Source organism: Scomber japonicus, chromosome 7 (genome assembly GCF_027409825.1).
Source record: "Scomber japonicus isolate fScoJap1 chromosome 7, fScoJap1.pri, whole genome shotgun sequence".
Taxonomy (NCBI): domain Eukaryota; kingdom Metazoa; phylum Chordata; class Actinopteri; order Scombriformes; family Scombridae; genus Scomber; species Scomber japonicus.
In genome coordinates, this window is record NC_070584.1 from 34,865,494 (window position 1) to 34,884,325 (window position 18,832).

General features: G+C 40.4%; 2 protein-coding genes across 4 annotated transcripts in view; one reads left to right on the forward strand and one right to left on the reverse strand.

The window, feature by feature from the left end:
• Nucleotides 1-18,832, forward strand: part of frem1b (Fras1 related extracellular matrix 1b) — a 309,123-nt gene that overhangs the window by 169,104 nt on the left and 121,187 nt on the right. The window lies entirely within an intron of this gene.
• pdzk1ip1 (PDZK1 interacting protein 1) lies at nucleotides 12,100-18,420 on the reverse strand. 3 transcript variants are annotated; one of them, XM_053322716.1, is made up of 4 exons: nucleotides 18,348-18,420; nucleotides 16,650-16,767; nucleotides 14,537-14,626; nucleotides 12,100-12,232 (listed from the first exon to the last, which is right to left on the reverse strand). In XM_053322716.1, exons 1-4 carry the CDS (start codon nucleotides 18,412-18,414, stop codon nucleotides 12,163-12,165), a joined length of 345 nt encoding a protein of 114 aa, XP_053178691.1. In that variant the 5' UTR covers nucleotides 18,415-18,420; the 3' UTR covers nucleotides 12,100-12,162. The 3 variants fall into 3 exon arrangements, with proteins under 3 accessions (XP_053178691.1, XP_053178690.1, XP_053178689.1); XM_053322715.1 differs by having other exon boundaries at nucleotides 14,537-14,629; XM_053322714.1 differs by having other exon boundaries at nucleotides 14,537-14,644.

Consider the following 18,832-nt stretch of genomic DNA (forward strand, 5'->3'; position numbering starts at 1 on the left):
CAGGACTCTGACCCTAACCCTCGACAGTATGTTCCATAGAGCCTGGCGATCTACCGTATCAAAGGCCTTAGTCAGGTCTATGAAGCCCATGTACAAAGGCAGCTTGTGCTCACGGCATTTCTCCTGGAGATGGCGGGCTGTGAAGATCATATCTGCTGTGCCTCTAGATGGACGAACGCCGCACTGTGATTCTGGGAGTATTTCCTCAGAAAGTGGCAGTAGACGATTAGCGAGAACACGAGCAAGTACTTTGCCAGTTGTTGACAGGAGTGAGATGCCTCTGTAGTTTCCACAGTCCGCTTTGTCCCCCTTCTTAAATGTGGTCACGATCAGAGCATCCCTGAGCTCTGAGGGGAGTTCTTCCTCTTCCCAGACCTTCAGAAGGAGGGCATGGAGGCAGCACAGGAGTTCTGCTCCACCTTCCTTTAGGACCTCAGCTGGGATCCCATCTGGACCGGTGGCCCTGTTGTTCTTTAGGCTCCTGATGGCATCTTGGACCTCGGATAAGGTGGGAGGTTCCCCCATGTCTTCCCTGATGGGACTCTGAGGGATGTGACAGATGAAATTTGATTGAGTTGCAGTGTTACGGTTGAGGAGGTCCTGGAAGTGCTCTCTCCATCGCTTGTTAATGGACTCGTTGTCCTTCAGCAGCTCCTGTCCATCCTTTGAACGTAATGGGTTCAAGCCGCGACAGCTTGGGCCGTAGACAGCCTTAGTGCCATAATGAAGGTCTCACACACACACACACACACACACACACACACACACACACACATATCCCATAAATGACCATCCATTCTGCAGCCTTGGTTGCTAAGGTCCACTCTCATATTTCAGATGTGATAAAGAGACAGGAGCTAAAATAGACAGAGGCTGAACTGAGCGGCTGCATAAAGAACCAGTAGAAGATAAATAAGGAGTTTTTATTCCAGACTCAGAATATTAATATAGAATATGGAGATGTGAAGGATGTGGTGACAGGGAGGTTTGAGGCCATGAAAGATAAAGTTTGACAGCCGCTCTGTGTGTGTGTGTGTGTGTCTGTATCTGTGTGTGTGTGTGTGTGTGTGTGTGTGTGTGTGTGTGTGTGTGTGTGTGTGTGTGTGTGTGTGTGTGTGTGTGTGTGTGTGTCCTGCAGTGTGCTCGCGGTCCGGTCCTGTTGGAGTTCGGCCGACTCAAAGCTGCTTCGTGGATCTCATCCAGGCGTAACTCCCAGGGAAGCCAGGTGAGTTTTCTGTCTCTGAGTTAAAGTGTGAATAAGAACAAAGCTCCGTTTATACAGGATGATCATCACAGAGGAGAGAGGAGGGGAATTAAATAGCTTATTTAATGTTAACATGGAGGAATGACAGGATCTGGTCTGTAATAGACGTTTAATCCTCGGGGTCAAAGGTCAGTCAGATCTGAACACACAGACATGAATCACATGTTGATATGATTCAATGTGACTCACTTCATAAGAATATTATTATCTGTGACGTTCATCAACAATAAACCTCCATAAAACCATTCAGACAGTTTGTTTAGAGAGCAGCTGGGTAACATGAGCTTTATTACCTTTTAGGTTTTAACATATATTTTTTAATGATGCTAGAATATAAACTGGAAGTATTTATGCTGGTTTTATCTGTGTAGTACTCACTGTGCAAAAGATGTTCCTAATGGACAAATAAGGTTGTTTGAATTGAATTTAACAAGTGTGTGTATGTATGTATGTGTGTGTGTGTGTGTGTGTGTGTGTGTGTGTGTGTGTGTGTGTGTGTGTGTGTGTGTGTGTCAGATGAGTCACATCAGTGGGAACAGCTCAGGTCTCGTGGCTCCCCTCCTCACACAGACCCCGACCTCAGCTGACCCACTGACATCTGACCCCCCCACCTCTACCTCCGCGGCGCCCCCCCCTCCGCCCCTCAACAACAACAACACGAAGCCCTCCGGTGACATCACTTCCTGCCCCGCTGACAGCACAGGTACACACTTCTGTTAAAATGCTTGTTGCTTTTTCTTTGCTAACAGGATGATAATTTTTATGACTGGTTTAATGTTGTTTTTTTTTGTGTTTGCAGGAACAGATGCTGGCATCCGTACAGTGGAGATCACCAGGGTAAAGTACACACACACACACACACACACACACACACACACACACACACACACACTGGACACTGCTGCAGGTTCTCTGACTTCTGTACTGAATAAAGTCTGACATTGATTGATTGATTGATTGATTAGTGTTAATGCTGACCTGTGTCTCTTCTTTAACTTTTAATGATAAATAATTTCCCTCCTGGTTTGTCTCTCGTTGTCTTGGTCTCTCGTTGTCTTGGTCTCTCGTTCTCTTCGTCTCTCAGGGTGTGAACGACTCTCTTGGAGTGAGTATAGCGGGGGGGAAGGGAAGCCCGCTGGGAGACATTCCCATCTTCATCGCCATGATCCAGGCCAACGGTGTCGCTGCCAAAACACACAGACTCAAGGTAGAGAGACTGTTGGAGTGTGTGTGTTTATGAGTGTGTGTCTGTGGGTCTCACTGATGCTGTGTGTGTGTGTGTGTGTGTGTGTGTGTGTGTGTGTGTGTGTGTGTGTGTGTGTGTGTGTGTGTGTGTGTAGGTGGGAGACAGGATCGTCAGTATCAACAGTCAGTCAGTAGACGGTCTGTCACACAGCGAGGTCGTCAACATGCTGAAGAACAGCTACGGAAATATCAGCCTGCAGGTAATACACACACACACACACACACACACACACATACATACACACAAAAAATATAATAAATATTAGTATTTATAAATATAAATATTGGACTGTGGAACTGCTCAAACTGCACAACAAATGACCAAATCTGACAGAAATGAGTCAATAATTAATTCAGGGTTGAATCTGTGCAGCAGCTGTTTCCATCCAAATGTAACACATTTATAATTATTACCTTAGTTATTTATGCACGAAATTGAAAATGTGAATGAAAACAGGTGGATGGAAACAGCTTAAAAGTCAAATATAAACTCACTCCCTCGTATTTATTTTAGCGTAGAGGAAGAGAAGGTTGGAGGGAGCTTCATGAATCTGCTGCACGCTGATAAAGAAGCTTCATTAACATAAAGGCCTGTCCTTCTGCTATCACACTCCCAGCATGCAACAGCACAGCTCAGTCAGCTGGACCGCGCTGATAAAACACACACACACACACACACACACACACATACACACACACATACACACAGACACAGGCACACACACACACACACACGCACACACACACACACACACACACACGTGCAGGTGTGACCGCACTGATCAATAAGAGCAGTAGAGAAAACATTAATTAAAATAATCTGCTTCACGCTCTCAGCCTGTTTTTGTCTTTCAGTTTCTCTCCTCATCCTTTATTTCTTCCTCTGGTGTCGAACATGTCGACACCACATGAATGAATGTGTGGAGCATGTGTTCTTTTTTTTATAACTTGCAGCACTTTACGAGAGTAGCACTCTAATTTCGTTGTCTGCTCTTTGAAGAATACAATGAATACAAAGGATTTCTGACTCTGAAAAAAGTGGGACTTTAGTGTTGTAGTCTGTGTGTGTTAGTACGTGTGTGTGTGTGTGTGTGTGTGTGTGTGTGTTATTATGTCTGTGTGTGTTAGTATGGCCAAACTCGTTTTAAGTATATTATCTCCTGTGGGTAAAAATACAATTTCCCTTGAAGATTCGCTCAGATGCATTTTAACCTGTTTTCAGCCTGTTGAGCATAAACATCTCTGAACTCTGTCTAGACTTCTAAATGCATCTTCTGCACTAACACTCCTCTCCTTTGATGTTCCTCTTTGGGCATTATCGAGCAACAATCCCATTTCCATTTCTGCCTTCGACAGATAAGAAATTATGTAAACGATGCACGCATAAGTTTCAACAACAAACTGCACGCACAGATTTGCATTCCAACATTTTAATTGGGGTTTAAGACAAGTTTAAAAATCAATCTGGAGGTGTGGAGTTAGAAAGCTGAGAGGTTAGCAGACTTCTGTAGCTCCAGGCTGCATTAGCCGATACTAACATCACACACAGGTGCATTATGGGTAATGTGAAGAATCGACATCTCTGATTCTGCTGCTTCCATTTTTGTACTTTTTTTCTTTTGAGAATCAAAAATATGGACAGTGTGTATATGTGTGTGTGTGTGTGTGTGTGTTTGTGTGTGTGTGTGTGTGTGTGTGTGTGTGTGTGTGTGTGTCATGTATCTCAGGTGGTTGCAGACACCAACATCAGCGCCATTGCCAGTCAGGTGGAGAGTTTGTCCAGCAGCTCCAGTCTGTCAGCCAACACTGACACACACACAGCTGAGCCAGAGTGAGTACACACACACACACACAGACACACAGACACACACACACACACACACACACACACACACAGAGAGAGAGTTGTGTATCAGAACAGTTTTCCCGTTTTTACTCCCGTACTTTAACTACATTAAGCTCTTCCTGCTTGTTGACTCTCTCAGGGGTCCGCGACCTCGCAGCATCAGTCTGGAGAAAGGTTCGGAGGGACTCGGCTTCAGCATCGTCGGGGGTTTCGGCAGCCCACATGGAGACCTGCCGATCTACGTCAAGACCGTCTTCAGCAAGGTCAGAACATGGTCAACTGTCTGTCTCACGGAAATATAAATAAGTGTGTCTCAGGAGTAATTTAACATGAAAACATTAAACCGTGAAGGTAAAACAAGCCGTGTGTGTGTGTGTGTGTATGTCTGTGTGTGTGTGTGTGTGTGTGTGTGTGTGTGTGTGTGTGTGTGTGTGTGTGTGTGTGTGTGTGTGTGTGTTTCAGGGTGCAGCAGCGGTGGACGGGCGTTTGAAGCGAGGAGATCAGATCCTGACGGTGAACGGTGAGAGTCTGCAGGGAGCAACACACGAGCAGGCCGTCGCCATCCTGAAGAAACAGAGAGGGACTGTCACACTGGACGTCCTGTCCTAACACACACACATACACACACACACACACACACACATACACACACACACACACACACACACCTGCATGCACTAACACACACATACAAATCTCCAGATAAATCACACACACACACACACTTTGACTCTTTGATGGATCATGAACTCTGATCTTCCCAACATGCAAAAAAAAGAAAAAGAAAAAAAAGAAACAGCATCAAATACAAACTAACTTCCTGTTCGGACAGACTGATGATGTCACACTTCCTGTTCGGACGGACTGGTGATGTCACACAGCAGAGACCAGACGAGCGTCTCCACCTGAAGACCTGTCAGAGACCTTAAAGGACGAGTTCACTGTTTTTCAAGTGTGTCTGAAACCAGCAGTCAGTTTCCTAAAGTAGCAGTCAGTGTGTGTGTGTGTGTGTGTGTGTGTGTGTGTGTGTGTGTGTGTGTGTGTGTGTGTGTGTGTGTGTAATGATTCCTCCTGTTCATACTGAGCATTAGATCCTTCATAATGTTTACAATGGAAGTGATGGAATCACCACAGTCCTCCTTCTGTGGAAACATGGATTTAAAAGTTGACCCCGTCTGTTTTGACTGTTCCTTCTTTCCTTCCTTCCTTCCTTCTGTCCTTCCTCCCCCCCTCCTTCTTTCCTTCCCTCCTTCCTTCATCCCTCCCTCCCTCCCTCCTTATTTCCTTCCCTCCTTGCTTCCTTCTCTCTTTCTTTCCTTCCCCTACCTTCCTCCCTTCCTTTTTTCCTGTCCTTTTTTCCTTCCTTCCTCCCTTCCTCTTTTCCTTTTTCCCTTCTTCTTTACTTCTTTCTCCCTCCCTTCCTTCCTCCTTTCCTTCCTTCTTCCTCCCTCCCGCCTTCCTTCCTTCCTCCCTCCTTCCTTCTCTCTTTCTTTCCTCCCCCTACCTTCCTCCCTTCCTCTTTTCCTTTCTCCCTCCCTCCTTCCTTCTTTCGTCCGTCCTACCTGATGTTAACGACTTTCAACATCACTTCCACTGAAAGCACATTTGAAGGACTTTTAATAGTCAGTCTGAACAGGAGGAATGATTACAGAGAGGAAAACCTGTTTCCTGCTGCTTTAAGACACACTTGGAAAAAAATGTGAAAAACTTAAATTGGGGAGATTTCAGAATATCGTCTTAGACTCTGCGGAGTTCTGATGGAGAGAAACATCCTGTTGAAGTATTTCGGAGGAAGAAGGAAGAAAAAGGGAAGTGTTGCTGAATAGATGTCACTTTGCAGCTGCACATGTTAGTTTAGCATCTTCTGTGGTAAAAAGGCCGGTTAGCTTTTATTTAGCAGAAAGCGCTGCGACGTCCATGCTGTCTTGCTGCAGAAAGCGCTGCGACGTCCATGCTGTCTTGCTGCAGAAAGCGCTGCGACGTCCATGCTGTCTTGCTGCAGAGACCGCTGCGACGTCCATGCTGTCTTGCTGCAGAAAGCGCTGCGACGTCCATGCTGTCTTGCTGCAGTAACCGCTGCGACGTCCATGCTGTCTTGCTGCAGTAACCGCTGCGACGTCCATGCTGTCTTGCTGCAGTAACCGCTGCGACGTCCATGCTGTCTTGCTGCAGAAAGCGCTGCGACGTCCATGCTGTCTTGCTGCAGAAAGCGCTGCGACGTCCATGCTGTCTTGCTGCAGAAAGCGCTGCGACGTCCATGCTGTCTTGCTGCAGAAACCACTGCGACGTCCATGCTGTCTTGCTGCAGAAACCACTGCGACGTCCATGCTGTCTTGCTGCTGTCCACAAACTTCTGGCCATATAGTGTAAAACTTTTATTTTAGGGTTATAATAATAGGGAAACTTCACTCTGACTGTTGTAATCTGTTTGATAATGAAGAATTTACACACTTTGTTAGGGTTCATTGTTTTCAGTTTTTCATATTTCCCAAAAAAAAAAAAAAAAAATCTAGGAATTTGCTTTAATTTATTTTTAATATTCAGAAATTTAACACAAAAAATGGGATTAAAATTACAAGAATTAAACAAAAATATAAATAAGTTGAATAAGTGAATAAAAATAAGAAGGGGGGGAAATTATAATAAATGTATAAAAGAGTGATATTCTTCAAATTCATATCAGCATCTATTATATTTATATGATTATTTAATTATTAATAACAACCTCAGATCAATTAAGAGGATGATAACTGTCAATTAAGAACATAACGAGTTAGTGGGGAGAATTAATCTAAGTTATACCACTGTTATATACTTTTATTTTTATTCCACTTATTCATTTTCAGTTTAATTTTCAGGAGATTTCGTTTCATTTATTACGACACAATTAATCCCAAGTGTGTGAAAATCAGATTATTAGCCGTTCAAGAAGTTAGTTAAAGATCATTTAAAAGGTGCTTAATTTTCGGTTTCACTTTATTTCATGTTAGTTGAGTAAAAAAAAAAACACTTTTACAACAATAATATGAAGGTTAATCAGCATTTACAGGTACGACAGGTGTCAATGAAGCACAACCAGCACACAGACCTGGAAGAGAAGAAGTGAAAACAGTTGCTGGAGATTAAACTGATTAAACTGAAGCTGCTGATAATCGTGTTTTCGCTGCCCTCCAGTGGCAGAGAGGTGTAACTACAGCGTCACTGCAACACACAGTCAAACAGCTTGGGAGTTAAAACAGTGAGCTGGAATTTAAATATAACTTTATTTACAGCATATACAAAATCAATACCTGACATTTATCATCATGTTTCTGTCAAATTTAGTTAAAGTGTCTTATTTTAGCCAAACGAGGGTCTTTAAATATGTAGAAAAAAAAGTGCCATAATCTGATGTTTTTAGTTCACTGGTGCACACAGAAACATTAAAGCTGATTTAATCCCATTTTTCTTCCAGTAACGAATCCATACGACACATAAAGGAGTCTTGTATATATATATATATAAATACTCGTGTGTCTCCATGGAGATGACTCTCAGGACTTTGGTGGGCTTGGAGAGATCACCTGTCGCCCCCGGCAACAGATACAGTGTCTTCCACATGATCGTTATCATGGAAAGAAAAATTATAAAATGTGTCTCCATGGAGATTTAAAATAAAAATATAAAAAAAGAAAGAAAGAAAGAAAAAGTGTTTCTAGGAGCAGACGTGAATAAAAAGAAGCAGATCAACATTTAATGAAAATCTTTTGTCACAGAGATTTTTTAGCTTAGCTTAGCTTAGCACAATGAATGTAAGCGGAGGGAAACTGCTAGCATCTGATTTCAATGTTTCAGATTTATTAGCAAAGAAAAAAAACAAAAAAACCAAACTTCAACTCGCTGGTTTCTCAGTTTTTAATGAACAGTTGAGACTCACTTGATGTGTACGGAGGCCACGGAGGGACAAAAAGTAACTGATTAATGCTCCACAAGCACGGACGCATTAAGAGAATAAACTATAATACATAATAACGTACAGGACGAGAGGATGGCACCAATTATTAAATCATGGGCACAAATTATGGTAGTTAGGTTTTTTGGCCCTTCTTGGCCTCCATACATAAACCGAAATTAATGAGACTGCCACTAAAAAAGCTGTATTTTTTAACCTTTAATTACTTTAAAATGCTTAAAAATATACAATAAATAATTTTAAAGGATCTTATTGATTTAATAAGTTGGATTTTTCAGATTTTTGGCCCCTCCTGACCTCCATACATATACGAAAGTTGGCTGCCACTAAAAAAACTGTATTTTTTTAACCTTTAATTACTCAAAAATATTTATTACTAGTATAAAAATATACAATAAATAATTTTAAAGGATCTTATTGATTTAATAAGTTGGATTTTTCAGCTCCAGATGTAGAACAAGTGAAATATGGTCGTTTTTTGGCCCCTCCTGACCTCCATACATATACAAAAGTTGGCTGCCACAAAAAAACCTATAATTTTTTAACCTGAAATTACTTAAAAATGTTGAATGCTAGTATAAAAAGATTCAATAAATGATTTCAGAGGTAGTTTTTTGGATCTTCCTGGCCTCCGTACATAAACCTATGAGACAGTTTTCCAACATTAATGAGACTGCCACTAAAAAAACCTGTATTTTTTTAACCTTTAATTACTCAAAAATATTTATTACTAGCATAAAAATATACAATAAATAATTTTAAAGGATCTTATTGATTTAATAAGTTGGATTTTTCAGCTCCAGATGTAGAACAAGTGAAATATGGTCGTTTTTTGGCCCCTCCTGACCTCCATACATATACAAAAGTTGGCTGCCACAAAAAAACCTATAATTTTTTAACCTGAAATTACTTAAAAATGTTGAATGCTAGTATAAAAAGATTCAATAAATGATTTCAGAGGTAGTTTTTTGGATCTTCCTGGCCTCCGTACATAAACCTATGAGACAGTTTTCCAACATTAATGAGACTGCCACTAAAAAAACCTGTATTTTTTTAACCTTTAATTACTCAAAAATATTTATTACTAGCATAAACATATACAATAAATAATTTTAAAGGACCTCATTGATTTAATAAGTGAAATATGGTCATTTTTTGGCCCCTCCTGACCTCCATACATATACGAAACTATAATTTTTTAACCTGAAATTACTTAAAAATGTTTATTACTGGTATAAAAATATACAATAAATAATTTTAAAGGATCTTGTTGATTTAATAAGTTGGATTTTTCAGCTATAGACGTCCAACAAGAGGATTTGATTAAATGTTGAACTGTTGCTTTTAAACCGAAGTGAAGTTTAGACGGGGGGGTTAGGGTTAGGGTTAGGGTTGGGGGGGTGGGGGGGGTTTAGTCGAGTTTAGCATCAAACTGTTGGTTCAGACTTTTGAGACGTTTCAACGATCAGCTGTAGATGAAGAAGAAGACAGAAGTTTGTTTTCAGAGCTTTAGAAACTGAACTTTATACATATCAAATCAATCAAAGTGCAAAATACTTTAATTTGTTTCGTCATAATTATTGTCTTAATTTTTTTGCTACTTTATTTTTTAGATGAAAAACTAAATGAAGTGTAATTTTTTTTTTTTGATCTTGCTGGAAATTAACAATGTACTGTTCATTTTTATTGTTTTATAATTATTATAATTATTATTATTATGAGCACAGATGTGTTTTTTTTTTTGTTTCATGATCGTCTAGAAACCAAACCATGAGTCAGAGATGTGTGTTAGTGTCTCCATGTGGTTTAGACCGATGCTTTTATTCTGAAAAGCTTTGGTTTAGTTTAAATTTAAAGGGTTAAAATGTGAAAATAAACGTATGAATAACTTCACACATTCTTTTTTTGTGGACCCAGCATCAAATTTCTGCTTTTAATCCATTTAGAGAGAATATATTAGAGGATTATGGCAAAAATGTGTAAGTTACTTTTCAAAATGTTTCAGTTCATTACCAAAAGAAAAGCAGAACAGATTAAGTAACTCTTGCTGTTTAAGAAAAACTCTGAGATGACTTTACTAGAGTTGGGATTGTTAACTAATAACGTGTTTGTTCTGCTACCGACAGCGTCGAGTTTGCCGCGTTAGCCTAGCGCGCTAGTGAGCCGAGTTAGCCTAGCGCGCTAGTTAGCCACATTAGCTTAGCGCGCTAGTTAGCCACGTTAGCTCATCGTAGCTGCCGGAGGGAGAGCAGTCGGACATCGCTTCACCTGCACAGCCGAGAGGAGAGGACTGGTCGGGAGGAGCTGAGCCAGGCTTGCTAACCTTAGATGGAGGTAAACATTACTACTTCCGGTTTCTTCACGAGCTCCAACATAAAGCGCGCCAACAAAAAAGCTAAAAGACCAGTTTATAAACACAGAGTGCACTCAAGATTATTAAACTAGCAGATTGAGAAAATTAAATCCCGGGTCAATTTTATTTTGGATTTTTTCCTATTTTATTTTTCACACAATGTTTCCTATTTTCTGATGTGGAAGATTTTCATTTCAAGATTTCATTTAATACAAAACTGAGAGACTGAGAAGCCGTGCTGTGCTGTAGTGTGAAGTTGAGGAGCAGAGTTGGGAAAAGTGAGTCTTTTGTAAAAATACTATAATTATGTTAAATTCCTCAAAACCTTCTGGAGCTTTCAACCATGTGAGATGAAGTTGCAGACTCAATTTTCCAAGTTTGAGATTAAACCATATTCATTTAAGTAAAGATCCATCAAAGAGGACTTTTTTGATTTTAGTGATTTTCTGTTTTCTGATGTCAGATATTAAATATGATCAAACTTCCAAAACTTGAGGTGAACTTCTGTAGAAAAGCTGCAAGTCAAAAATCAGAGTTTCAACCTTCTCTGAAAGCTTTGTTTATCACATTTTTTTCTACCTTGCAGACGAGCTGACGTCGGCTCATTGCTAAGGTCGTTGCTAAGGCTGTCAGAGCATCTTCAGAAATCACATTATTATATATATATTTGTCCTTATTGTCTACATTATTGATTGCAAAGTGAAATAAATTAGACATTTATCAGTGAGGCTCTGATGGGAATATTTGTCATGAAGTTCAGGAGCAGTGAAGAGAATCTTTTATTTAAATTTAATATAAATATAAATATAAATATGAAATGCTGCTGTTATCTGTTAAAATCCTGCAGCTCGAGCTCATCAGACCCAACTTAAGTCATCCTCTCTTCCTCCTAAATCTGATCAGTTGGATCTATTTCCACTCATATTGATCCAGAGAAGTAGAGTAAAACCTGAGCAGTGTGTATTTTATGACGTCACAGTGCCATCTAGTGGCCATGAGAGGAACTGCAGCTGCAGCAGATCAGCCTGCAGCTTCCCTCCTGTGTGTTTCCTGTTTTTTTTGGATTCCTGTAGCGGTGTTTAATCATTGATCATCGCTGCTCATTTACAGGTTGATCAGTAATGTGAGCAGTTAAAAGAAGTAGATAACTGATGATTCATGAGATCACAGGACAGCTGCTCATGTTTGCTGCTCGTCTGCACACAATGTCCGAAAAAACATGAACACACAGCAACAATGATGGTTAATAATTTATATAAATCACATTTCCTGCTTAATTATTTATGATATCTACAAACAGACATTTTTCTGCATTGGACAATAAATTATACCAAAAAAAAAAATTACAGAAACAGAAGATATTTGAACGGAAAGAAGAAACAAAGATAAAGATTATTTAAAAGTCTGTTCAGTCATTTCTCGTCAGACTCGTGGATGATGATGATGATGATGATGATGATGATGTCACCGCTCAGACAGCCAATAGGATCGTCTCAGGGTGATCACATGGTGGTAACTTTGTCGTCAGACTCGACCACCAGGTTTTCGTAAGCGTTCGGGTCTTCTTTGCTCCTGATGGAGGAAAAACACGTTTAGTTACTTAAACTTTAATTTCTTAGTTATTAAAGTAAGAAAATAATCTTAAACCATTTGGTCTTGGTCTTGGTTCTTTACTTCCTTCCTTCCTCCCTCTCTTCTTTCATTCCTTCCATCCTCCCTTCCTTTCTTCCATCTCTCTTTCCTGTCTTCTTTTCCTTTTTCCGTCCCCCCTTCCTTCCTTCCTTCCTTTCGTCTGTCCTTCCTTCCTTCCTTCTATCTTTCCTTCTGTCCTTTCTTCCTTCCCTTCTTCCATCTCTTTCCAGTCTTCTTTTCCTTTCTTCTTCCCTTCCTTCCTTTCGTCTGTCCTTCCTTCCTTCTATCTTTCCTTCCTTCCTTTCATCTGTCCTTCCTTCCTTCCTTCCTTCCTTTCATCTGTCCTTCCTTCCTTCTATCTTTCCTTCCCTTCTTCCTTCCTCCCTTTCTTCCATCTCCCTTTCCAGTCTTCTTTTCCTTTCTTCTTCCCTTCCTTCCTTCTATCTTTCCTTCCTCTCTTCCTTCATTCCTTCCATCCTCCCTCCCTTTCTTCCATCTCTCTTTCCTGTCTTCTTTTCCTTTTTCCGTCGCCCCTTCCTTCCTTCTATCTTTCCTTCCTCCCTTTCTTCCATCTCTCTTACCAGTCTTTTCCTTTCTTCTTCCCTTCCTTCCTTCCTTCCTTCCTTCTATCTTTCCTTCCCTCCCTCCCTCCCTCTTTAAATGGTCCGGCCACATCAGATCAAATCGGCCCTTGAGTGAAATGAGTTTGACCCTTACTGTGTTTCAGCACTCGAAGCACTTTTTCCACTTCATGTCACATTCACTCGTTCACACTCTGACTTCCAACCTGCTCATCCCTCGTTCATTCAGCAGTTTGGGGTTAAATATCAACTTCAACATGTTGGACTGGAGCAGCAGGGAACCGAACAGAGGAGGGAAGTAACGCAGTATTTGTACTTGAGTAGATTCTCCAGGTATCTGTACTTTACTTGAGTATTTCTTATTTTACATTAGAACACAAATATCTGGACTTTCTACTCTTTACAACCTCAGTGGCTTTATTAATTTAAGAGTAGGCTTAAAACTTTCCTTTTTGGTAAAGCTTATAGTTAGGGCTCTTTAAGCTCTTAATTTATGCTGCCATAGGCTTAGACTGCCGGGGGACTCCCATGATGCACTGGGCTCCTCTCTCCTCCTCCCCCCCTCCCTCTCTCTATCCATCTATATCCATTAACACTCATGTACTATTAATGCATCAATAAGCTAAACTTCTTCCCCAGAGTTGTCTGTGCTTTCTGGTCTCACAGGTAATCTGGGCCTGGAGACGTCCGGATGACAGATTCCAGTCCTGGACCTTCTAAGTCTCTCTCTCTCTCTCTCTCTCTCTCTCTCTCTCTCTCTCTCTCTCTCTCTCTCTCTCTCTCTCTCTCTCTCTCTCTCTCTCTCTCTCTCTCTCTCTCTCTCTCTCTCTCTCTCTCTCTCTCTCTCTCTCTCTCTCCTCTCTCTCTCTCTCTCTCTCTCTCTCTCTCTCTCCAGTGATGAGGGTTCTTCCTGTTAAAAGATGTTCTCCCACTCTGAGTCTGTTCTGATGGTTCTTCCTGTTAAAAGATGTTCTCCCACTCTGAGTCTGGTTCTGAGGGTTCTTCCTGTTAAAAGATGTTCTCCCACTCTGAGTCTGGTTCTGAGGGTTCTTCCTGTTAAAAGATGTTCTCCCACTCTGAGTCTGGTTCTGAGGGTTCTTCCTGTTAAAAGATGTTCTCCCACTCTGAGTCTGGTTCTGAGGGTTCTTCCTGTTAAAAGATGTTCTCCCACTCTGAGTCTGGTTCTGAGGGTTCTACCAAGTGCTGCTCATGTGGGAATGTTGGGTCTCTTTAAATGAAACCTGTAGAGTTCGGTTTAGACCTGCTCTATGTGGAAAGAGCCTTGAGATAACTCTGTTGTGATTTGGCGCTTTATAAATAAAGATTGATTGATTGATTAAAAAAAGACATGACGTGCAAATAAGTGATAGAAACACAATCTTTTCTTTTCTTTTGGTGTCGGCTGACCACATGGAAATCTGCTACTGGGATTAAAGTCCAACAATGTGCAGATTAGAGCTGCTCGATTATGGGGAAAAAAATCATAATCACGATTATTTGGGTCAAAATTTAAATCACGATTATTAAAACAATTTTTTAAAAACTTTAGAAACATGCTACTAAATAAATAAATAACTATAATAAACCAGTGTTGTGTGTGTGTGTGTGTGTGTGTGTGTGTGTGTGTGTGTGTGTGTGTGTGTGTGTGTGTGTGTTGTCCTACCTGAACGTGCTCAGTCTGGTGTCGTACAAGTTACTGTTGGCTCGGCCGATTTCTATTTCCTCCGCTGTCTCCACTGCTGCTGCTTCACTGCTTCTGTACAGAGTCACACTTTGAATATATAAAGCTCAGAGATAATAAATGTTGGTAAGATGATGAATTAATAAATCAGTTAAACTAGTTTTAAAAGCAGCATCCAAAAGTAAGACTGAATGCTTACTGAATGTCAAATGGTGTAACCACAAAAGAATGATACATATTAAATATTGTATCACCTAGAAATAAAGTAAGAAAGAAAGAAAGAGAAAGGAGGAAGGAAGGACAGATGGAAGGAAGGAAGCAAGGACAGATGGAAGGAAGGAAGGAAGGACGGATGAATGAAGGAAGGAGAAAGAAAGAAACCACAGTAGAATGATAAATATTAAACATTTGATCACCTACAGTGTATTTAAGTGGACTTATACTAATAATGACTTCATTCTATCTTCCTCTCTCCCTTCCTTCCTTCCTCTCTTCCTTCCTTCCTTCCTCTCTCCCTTCCTTCCTTCCTTCCTCTCTCCCTTCCTTCCTTCCTTCCTTCCTCTCTCCCTTCCTTCCTTCCTCCCTCCCTTCCCTTCTTCTTTTCTCTCTCCCTTCCTTCCTTCCTTCCTCTCTCCCTTCCTTCCTTCCTTCCTTCCTCTCTCCCTTCCTTCCTTCCTCCCTCCCTTCCCTTCTTCTTTTCTCTCTCCCTTCCTTCCTTCCTTCCTTCCTTCCTTCCCTTCTTCTTTCCTCTCTCCCTTCCTTCCCTTCTTCCTTCCTCTCTCCCTCCCTTCCTTCCTTCCTCTCTCCCTCCCTTCCTTCCTTCCTCTCTCTCTCTCCCTCCCTCCCTCCCTCCATCCCTTCCTCTCTCCCTCCCTCCCTTCCTTCCTTCATTTAAAACATGTAAATGTTTCCTGGTCTCCATGGTAACCAGATGAAATGTAATATTTAGAACAATAGTATTCCATTAGCTTTATTTAATATAAAAGTTATAATGTAAGATCATGCCTAACTAGTTGATATGGTGTTAGGTAGGAAGGAAGGAAGGAAGGAAGGAAGGAAGGATGTAAGATCATGCCACACTAGTTGATATGGTGTTAGGTAGGAAGGAAGGAAGGAAGGAAGGAAGGAAGGAAGGAAGGAAGGATGTAAGATCATGCCACACTAGTTGATATGGTGTTAGGTAGGAAGGAAGGAAGGAAGGAAGGAAGGAAGGAAGGAAGGAAGGAAGGATGTAAGATCATGCCACACTAGTTGATATGGTGTTAGGTAGGAAGGAAGGAAGGAAGGAAGGATGTAAGATCATGCCACACTAGTTGCTATGGTGTTAGGTAGGAAGGAAGGAAGGAAGGAAGGAAGGAAGGAAGGATGTAAGATCATGCCAAACTAGTTGATATGGTGTTAGGTAGGTAGGAAGGAAGGAAGGAAGGAAGGAAGGAAGGAAGGAAGGAAGGATGTAAGATCATGCCAAACTAGTTGATATGGTGTTAGGTAGGAAGGAAGGAAGGAAGGAAGGAAGGAAGGAAGGATGTAAGATCATGCCAAACTAGTTGATATGGTGTTAGGTAGGTAGGAAGGAAGGAAGGAAGGAAGGAAGGAAGGAAGGAAGGATGTAAGATCATGCCAAACTAGTTGATATGGTGTTAGGTAGGAAGGAAGGAAGGAAGGAAGGAAGGAAGGATGTAAGATCATGCCAAACTAGTTGATATGGTGTTAGGTAGGTAGGAAGGAAGGAAGGAAGGAAGGAAGGAAGGAAGGAAGGAAGGAAGGAAGGATGTAAGATCATGCCAAACTAGTTGATATGGTGTTAGGTAGGAAGGAAGGAAGGAAGGAAGGAAGGAAGGAAGGAAGGAAGGAAGGTGTTTTATTGACTATTTACTGTTTTTAAGCAAGTTGAATTATTTGGTACAAAGTTTTATGGTTACACCACTTAGACATTTTTACCATAATCCTCTAATATATTCTCTCTAAATGGATTAAAAGCAGAAATTTGATGCTGGGTCCACAAAAAAAGAATGTGTGAAGTTATTCATACGTTTATTTTCTACATTTTAACCCTTTAAATTTAAATTACACCAACATGGAGACACTAACAAACCTGCTGGTCTCATCACACCAGGCCTTCTTCACCAGCAGAGTGACGAAGCTGAGGAAGAGGAAGCAGCCGACGGCGATGAGGCCGGTGAGCCACTGAGGCAGCGCTCGCTCAATAGGAACTGCAACACACACACACACACACACACACACACACACAGATACACACACACACACACACAGATACACAGATACACACAGATACACACACACACACACACACACACACACACACACACACACACACACACACACACACAGAGGTCAAAGGTCAACCAGCCTCCAGGTCAGCCTGTTGTTGTTCTGTTAATGAACGACAGTTAGAGTTTACTCTCCGGCTAACATCACACCTTTAATTATTTAAACTCTGTCGGTTCATCAGCCGAGGAAGAGAAGTTTATATACTGAAGTATAACTCAGAGGTACTAGTACTTTACTGTAGTACAGTCTGAGGTACTTGTACTTTACTGTAGTACAGTTAGAGGTACTTGTACTTTACTGTAGTACAGTTAGAGGTACTTGTACTTTACTGCAGTACAGTTAGAGGTACTAGTACTTTACTGCAGTACAGTTAGAGGTACTAGTACTTTACTGTAGTACAGTTTGAGGTACTAGTACTTTACTGTAGTACAGTTAGAGGTACTAGTACTTTACTGTAGTACAGTTAGAGGTACTAGTACTTTACTGCAGTACAGTTAGAGGTACTAGTACTTTACTGCAGTACAGTTTGAGGTACTAGTACTTTACTGTAGTACAGTTAGAGGTACTAGTACTTTACTGTAGTACAGTTAGAGGTACTAGTACTTTACTGTAGTACAGTTTGAGGTACTAGTACTTTACTGTAGTACAGTTTGAGGTACTAGTACTTTACTGTAGTACTGCATACTACATCACTCATAATACTGCAGTACTTTTACTACTTCAGTTTTAATCTGTGGATCATGTTTCATAAACAGATGTAGTATTTTTATTATAGAAACTCAAAGCTGTAAATACTTCACATGTTTAGGAGTAAAAACAATATTTCCCTCTGAACTGTCATTAAGGAGCATCACATAGAAAATACTGTTTAGTAGAATTAAATATAATTAAAATGTATTTTATATATAAATACTGTTTTATACTTTGACTACAAACAGTGTTTTAGTCAATATAGTTAAATGAGATGTGACTCAGCATCACATAACTTCAAAAATATCAGTTTTAAGAGCCTAAAGATGAAATAAAGTTAATGTATTTAAGTCCTCTGAGTGTTTTAAAATCAGCAGAATTCATGAAGCTTACAGTTAATATTATACAAAGCGAATCAAGGTTATTTTATCATTTAATTTAAACTCATTGGTTCAGTAATTTGAGGTATTTTGTGTTTAACAGCTCAGATATCAGCTCACCTGTCTACGTGACAACCAGTGTGTAGGTCAGTGATGAGTAAATCTGCACTTATTGAACAATTAAGTTATAACGAGGTGAAGTTTGAACCTTAAAACATCTGCTGCAACACACTGAGAATGATTCAAGTAAATAAAGTCATAAAGAAAAAGGAGAAAAACAAGTTCAATTTAAGTTTTTAGGGACAATCCAACGAGGAAAAGTCTGTTTTTGCTTCAGTTTCTCATAAATCATCTTCTATATAAAAGACATAACTCTGAGCAAACACTGATTTAAACAGTTAAGCAATCATTAAAATGTGTTTTTATCGTACCTGTCTGGGCCGTCGCCATGCCGACGCTCAGCAACAAACAGAAAACCACTGCAGAAAGTTTCTCCATGGCCGATCGCTGAGGTTTAAACTCCTGAAAGAGTCACGAAGCTTCAGAGTTTAGAGTTAGAGCTTCAGACGAGGCGGAGAGGTAAACAGAGAGCAGAATCAGCAGTTCAGGTGAGTCTCTGCTGTTAATGTTTAACTCACACTGACAATAAAAACTGATTTACAGGAAAAGCTTTTATCTGTGTTTATAGCTGAGCTGCAGGTAAAAACACACCCAGCTCTAATAAACTCACATTAAACCTGTGAAGGATTGGACAGGAACACTTTACACATTTTCAAAGGTTTAATTTAAAAAAAAAATCATCAAGTTATTCAGTAAAATTCTTGAAATTAAAGATAAATAATTAAATATCACCTCAATACCAATATTACTCTGGTAAATAATGATTGATTGTCATGATTATTTTTATGATATATTT